At 42.1% G+C, this 5,652-nt stretch overlaps 5 protein-coding genes across 5 annotated transcripts; 3 read left to right on the top strand and 2 right to left on the bottom strand.

Annotated features, from left to right (window-relative positions):
* Positions 1 to 470: 470 nt before the first annotated feature.
* On the bottom strand, positions 471 to 881 carry LOC117591647 (histone H4). Its single transcript, XM_034284972.1, has one exon. The coding sequence runs from the start codon at positions 832 to 834 to the stop codon at positions 523 to 525; it is 312 nt and encodes a 103-aa protein (XP_034140863.1). The 5' UTR covers positions 835 to 881; the 3' UTR covers positions 471 to 522.
* A 174-nt stretch (positions 882 to 1,055) lies between these two features.
* LOC117591644 (histone H3) lies at positions 1,056 to 1,571 on the top strand. The gene has a single exon (XM_034284969.1). It carries the CDS (start codon positions 1,104 to 1,106, stop codon positions 1,512 to 1,514), a length of 411 nt encoding a protein of 136 aa, XP_034140860.1. The 5' UTR covers positions 1,056 to 1,103; the 3' UTR covers positions 1,515 to 1,571.
* A 1,265-nt stretch (positions 1,572 to 2,836) lies between these two features.
* Positions 2,837 to 3,730, top strand: LOC117591643 (histone H1-like). Its single transcript, XM_034284967.1, has one exon. The coding sequence runs from the start codon at positions 2,874 to 2,876 to the stop codon at positions 3,633 to 3,635; it is 762 nt and encodes a 253-aa protein (XP_034140858.1). The 5' UTR covers positions 2,837 to 2,873; the 3' UTR covers positions 3,636 to 3,730.
* Positions 3,731 to 4,021: 291 nt separating this feature from the next.
* LOC117591646 (histone H2B) lies at positions 4,022 to 4,487 on the bottom strand. Its single transcript, XM_034284971.1, has one exon. It carries the CDS (start codon positions 4,435 to 4,437, stop codon positions 4,066 to 4,068), a length of 372 nt encoding a protein of 123 aa, XP_034140862.1. The 5' UTR covers positions 4,438 to 4,487; the 3' UTR covers positions 4,022 to 4,065.
* Positions 4,488 to 4,610: 123 nt separating this feature from the next.
* Positions 4,611 to 5,111, top strand: LOC117591645 (histone H2A). Its single transcript, XM_034284970.1, has one exon. The coding sequence runs from the start codon at positions 4,662 to 4,664 to the stop codon at positions 5,034 to 5,036; it is 375 nt and encodes a 124-aa protein (XP_034140861.1). The 5' UTR covers positions 4,611 to 4,661; the 3' UTR covers positions 5,037 to 5,111.
* Positions 5,112 to 5,652: the final 541 nt, after the last annotated feature.

The raw sequence follows: 5,652 nt of genomic DNA, 5'->3' as shown, positions 1-5,652 counted from the left end.
GTCCTTTTCAGGACGACCAAAACATGACAAAAGATTTAAGAGAATTTTCATAATTTTAAAGTATAAATAAAATGCTCCATGCAGGCTAACGCACATTTTAGTTGGTAGCGAAGAAGTTGCAGGGAATAAAAGAAGTACAGTTGTGCTCGACGCATTGGAAATTGTGATATTGTGCCTAATATTTTCTGTCGTGGGGGATATGACAAACAAACCTTTTTTTTGCCCACCTACGCAAGTACCCTTTTCCAACATATTGCAGCACTTTGACTAAACATTCTGCCTACCGCGATATCTCTCTGGGTATTCTAATTTTCTACCGCAGGAGAGGAAATAGCACTAGGGACCATGTAATTTTCCAACAGCATCACGCTTAATGCTTATGCTTATGCAGCGTACTTTGATGGGAGCACACTTTTATTATTAAAATACAAGTTTTGAAAATGTGTCTTCTCTTTTAGATTATTTTGTGGTCCTGAAAAGGACCGATTGTTTACTTTCGAACAGGAGACTGAACAAATTTTCTTAACCGCCGAAACCGTACAGCGTGCGGCCTTGCCTCTTCAGAGCATACACAACATCCATGGCTGTGACTGTCTTCCTCTTGGCGTGTTCGGTGTAGGTGACGGCATCACGGATAACGTTTTCCAAAAACACCTTCAGCACTCCACGAGTCTCCTCATAGATGAGTCCCGAGATACGTTTTACACCGCCACGACGAGCCAAACGGCGGATAGCGGGCTTCGTGATACCCTGGATGTTATCACGCAGAACCTTGCGATGACGCTTAGCGCCTCCCTTTCCCAAGCCTTTGCCACCTTTACCACGACCAGTCATTTTTTTTCACTACCTTGCTTCACGAAACAAATATCAGGAACGAATGTTGTACTGCCGAAAAGTACACTCCTATTTATACTAAAACACCACCGAAACACGAGTGAGTCCGAATGATATGCTCATCTCGCTCGGGAAATGAAATAGCATGCTTCGGGCTGCTCTCGCTCTCGTTTCAACCCTCCGCCAGGAGAATGCTATATAAGCAAGCATCAGTGCCTGCGATCGCTTATTGTAAATTCGAATTTCAAACGTTGAAGTGAAAATTGAAGATGGCCCGTACCAAGCAGACTGCTCGTAAATCCACTGGTGGCAAGGCGCCACGCAAACAACTGGCTACTAAGGCTGCACGTAAAAGTGCTCCAGCAACCGGTGGCGTGAAGAAACCTCATCGTTATCGCCCTGGCACTGTTGCCCTGCGTGAAATCCGTCGTTACCAGAAGAGTACCGAGCTGCTGATCCGCAAACTGCCTTTCCAGCGGTTGGTTCGTGAAATCGCTCAAGATTTCAAAACCGACTTGCGTTTCCAGAGCTCGGCAGTAATGGCACTGCAGGAAGCTAGCGAAGCCTATCTGGTCGGTCTCTTCGAAGATACCAACTTGTGTGCCATCCATGCCAAGCGTGTCACAATCATGCCCAAGGACATTCAACTGGCCAGACGTATTCGTGGCGAGCGTGCTTAAGTTGATATTTCTTCGACAAGCGCATAGCAATTGTATTCAAATCGGTCCTTTTCAGGACCACAAAATAACTTCCATTGAGATTTTTTATTTCTGCATGCTAGTCGTATTATTTTTCTCAAATAAAGTATTTACATATATAACATATCTTTGCTTCGTCGTAGTCAGTTTGGCTACTCAATATTGTGCGAAAGCCTTGTTTTACTTATGCAATATAAACAAATCGGCAATTCAATGGGGACATCATCCATCCAATAAATTCTTACCGTATATGATTCGTATTAAATGTTCCGATGTCATGTCGACTTGTTATTCGAGTGGATATTCTTACGAGGGGCATTTTGAATAATTGTTTATAAAAAATGTGTGCATAGAAACCATTGTTTGTCTGTAGAAATCCTTTATACTCAATTTTAGTATTATACGCGCTTTTACAATGACCAATAAATTCCACATTTTTGATATTCTTGTTTATGGGACAGAAACTGTTTGACAAAGGTTTTTGAGGCTTCCACTAGTACCACTATCATGTATTAAAAGGCCGTTTAAAATATAAATATGTGAAAATATTATAAAAAAATAATGAAGAAATGTTCTTAAGATTCACACTAATTGGGGTAGACAATTAAATTTACGAAAAATAGATTCTTTCGATTTTTGCTTTGAGATAAATGTAGGTGGTAGTGCTATGTGGGTATGAAAGGCTGTTATTTGTGGCTAAATATTTGCAAAAATGGATCATAAATAATATTAAATTGAAAATCATATTGATTTCCTTAAGAAAAAAGTCTAACAATAACATATTTTTAAACATTTATATTTTTTGACCCCTAAATTCAGTGCTGAAAATACCCAGAAAGTAGTCTTTTTGTACTCTATAGGGTTATCTTCAAAACGATTTAAAAATACCATTCTAACCGATAAGTGAATATCTGATCAATGACCCTTAAAGTAAATAAATCAAATTTTATGTTTCAAAAATAAGTTTTGTTAAATAAGCTTACATTGGTATTTATTAATGTCATTGAATCCAAAACATAAGAGTTGGATATCTAGTTGTCAAAGTTTGCACATGTATTAAAAATCGATGATGGACGATACTTAAAAAACGAATTATTTACAATAATATTTGAAACATTTGAGAATATGAATCAATCAAAATTGATTTAAATTATTTAATAATTATATACAGAAAAGCCAAAATAAGTCGGACGTTCAATGAAACTTTTGCAACACAAATCACCAATGCTAAAATCATCGTCGTACTGCCCTTCTCCTCGATTCTCACTCGAACGGGTGACCTGGGATTTATTCCAACCAGCCACGAATTCATTAAAAAGTGTATTATTTTTGTGAAGAAATATGTCTGATTCTGCAGTTGCAACATCCGCGTCTCCAGTGGCTGCTCCACCAGTACCAGCTGAGAAGAAGGTGGCCGCCAAAAAGGCATCTGGATCCGCTGCGGCTACTGCAAAGGCTAAGAAGCCCGCAGCGCCACCAACGCATCCCCCAACTCAGCAAATGGTTGACGCTTCGATTAAGAGCTTGAAGGAACGTGGGGGCTCATCGCTCCTGGCAATTAAGAAATATATTACTGCCGAATACAAATGCGATGCCCAGAAACTAGCTCCATTTATCAAGAAGTACTTGAAGTCAGCCGTTGCCAACGGAAAGCTGATCCAAACAAAGGGCAAAGGTGCCTCTGGTTCGTTCAAACTGTCGGCTTCCGCCAAAAAGGAGCCCAAGCCAAAGGTTGCATCTGTCGAAAAGAAAGTGAAAACTAAGAAGGTGGTCTCATCGGCAGCAGCCAAGAAAACAGCAAGCCCCAAAAAAGCAGCCGGAGCTGGCGACAAGAAGCTAAAGGCAAAGAAGGCAGTCGCCACCAAGAAGACCGCCGAGAAGAAGAAAACTGAGAAGGCAAAGGCCAAGGAAGTAAAGAAAACTGGAACCGTGAAAGCGAAGCCTGCTGCGGCAAAGGCCAAGTCGAGCCCTGCAAAGCCAAAGCCAAAAGCAAAGGCAGTAGCAGCAGCGACGTCTGCCAAGCCCAAGAAGACGACGAAAAAGCCCGCTGCTCCCGCGACCGTCAAGAAGCCGAAAGCAAAGACGACGGCGGCCAAGAAGTAAATTGCGAAATGGTACACGGTGGTGTACATGGTCGCACTTGCACTCGAAATTTTAGATGTATACATCTGAAATGGATTTAAACAAGCCCTTTTCAGGGCTACAAAACTATACGAAAAGAGATACAAATTATCGAGCCTTGAATTACTTATGATAAGCCACAGATATTGATTATTAGCGTAACTTAGCGTTCCTCGACGCAGACGCCGATCTAAAAGAGTTTTTCAAAACAGAACCTAGCCGAACTGTTCGCCTGGAGAACGATGCACAGGCATAGTGTATATAGATTGTTTTGGTCTCTAGCAAATCGAAGATTGCAGTTAACTGATCTTTTTATTAAATATTGTCAAAATTGAAAATGGCATTCTTTGGAAAAACATTTTTGTGGCCCTGAAAAGGGCCTTTTTGGGTTTTGCTCTGCAGAGAAACAAATTTACTTGGAGCTTGTGTACTTGGTGACAGCCTTGGTTCCCTCACTAACAGCGTGCTTGGCCAACTCTCCCGGCAGCAGTAGGCGCACAGCCGTTTGGATTTCCCGACTGGTGATGGTTGAGCGCTTGTTGTAATGAGCCAAACGAGATGCTTCGGCAGCAATACGCTCGAAGATGTCATTCACAAAGCTGTTCATGATGCTCATCGCTTTCGACGAAATACCAGTGTCAGGGTGGACTTGCTTCAGAACCTTGTAAATGTAGATGGCATAGCTCTCCTTCCTCTTGCGCTTCTTCTTCTTGTCGTTCTTGGTGATGTTCTTCTGAGCCTTTCCAGCCTTTTTGGCTGCCTTTCCACTAGTCTTGGGCGGCATTTTATTTCACTTCACTTTTACAGTTTACACTTTGTGTTCCTGGCGTGTTGGACCACAAAACCTTATACTTTTATTTGAGCAGTCTATTCAGGTTTGAGATACAGACGAAAAACCCACCCCTACGATGAACGCCCAGACTGACGGAAAAAGTATAAATATAGCGACGGGTGTCGGCTTCTCAACATTCGTTTGTGAACAGTGAAAAATAAATATCTGCTATTAAAATGTCTGGTCGTGGTAAAGGTGGCAAAGTGAAGGGAAAGGCAAAGTCTCGCTCGAACCGTGCCGGTCTTCAGTTCCCTGTTGGTCGTATTCATCGTCTGCTTCGCAAGGGCAACTATGCCGAGCGTGTCGGTGCTGGCGCTCCTGTTTACCTGGCTGCCGTGATGGAATACTTGGCCGCTGAAGTTCTTGAGTTGGCTGGCAATGCTGCCCGTGACAACAAGAAGACGAGAATTATCCCTCGCCATCTGCAGCTGGCCATCCGCAACGATGAGGAGTTGAACAAGCTGCTCTCAGGCGTCACCATTGCTCAGGGTGGTGTTTTGCCCAACATCCAGGCCGTTCTGCTGCCCAAGAAGACCGAGAAGAAGGCATAAGTGCTCCAATAGCAACAATATACATTCTTGTACATACACATATAAACCCAAACGTCCTTTTCAGGACGACCAAAACATGACAAAAGAATTAAGAGAATTTTCATAAGTATAAATAAAATATATATATGCTCTATGCAGGCTAACGCACATTTTAGTTGGTAGCGAAGAAGTTGCAGGGAATAAAAGAAGTACTCGACGCATTGGAAATTGTGAAATTGTGCCTAATATTGGGGATATGACACACAAACCCTTTTTTTGCCCACCTACGCAAGTACCCTTTTCCAACATATTGCAGCACTTTGACTGTACATAAATACATTCTGCCTACCGCGATATCTCTCTGGGTATTCTAATTTTCTACCGCAGGAGAGGAAATAGCACTAGGGACCATGTAATTTTCCAACAGGAACACGCTTAATGCTTATGCAGCGTACTTTGATGGGAGCACACTTTTATTATTAAAATACAAGTTTTGAAAATGTGTCTTCTCTTTTAGATTATTTTGTGGTCCTGAAAAGGACCGATTGTTTACTTTCGAACAGGAGACTGAACAAATTTTCTTAACCGCCGAAACCGTACAGCGTGCGGCCTTGCCTCTTCAGAGCATACACAACAT

This window comes from Drosophila guanche, unplaced genomic scaffold, assembly GCF_900245975.1.
Source record: "Drosophila guanche unplaced genomic scaffold, DGUA_6, whole genome shotgun sequence".
NCBI lineage: Eukaryota > Metazoa > Arthropoda > Insecta > Diptera > Drosophilidae > Drosophila > Drosophila guanche.
Note: the sequence above shows the minus strand (reverse complement) of the source record. Positions and strands in the feature narration are given on the sequence as shown.

Coding starts and splice junctions, on each gene's coding strand:
- LOC117591645 (XM_034284970.1), top strand. CDS start 4,662: ATGTCTGGTCGTGGTAAAGGTGGCAAAGTGAAGGGAAAGGCAAAGTCT.
- LOC117591643 (XM_034284967.1), top strand. CDS start 2,874: ATGTCTGATTCTGCAGTTGCAACATCCGCGTCTCCAGTGGCTGCTCCA.
- LOC117591647 (XM_034284972.1), bottom strand. CDS start 834: ATGACTGGTCGTGGTAAAGGTGGCAAAGGCTTGGGAAAGGGAGGCGCT.
- LOC117591646 (XM_034284971.1), bottom strand. CDS start 4,437: ATGCCGCCCAAGACTAGTGGAAAGGCAGCCAAAAAGGCTGGAAAGGCT.
- LOC117591644 (XM_034284969.1), top strand. CDS start 1,104: ATGGCCCGTACCAAGCAGACTGCTCGTAAATCCACTGGTGGCAAGGCG.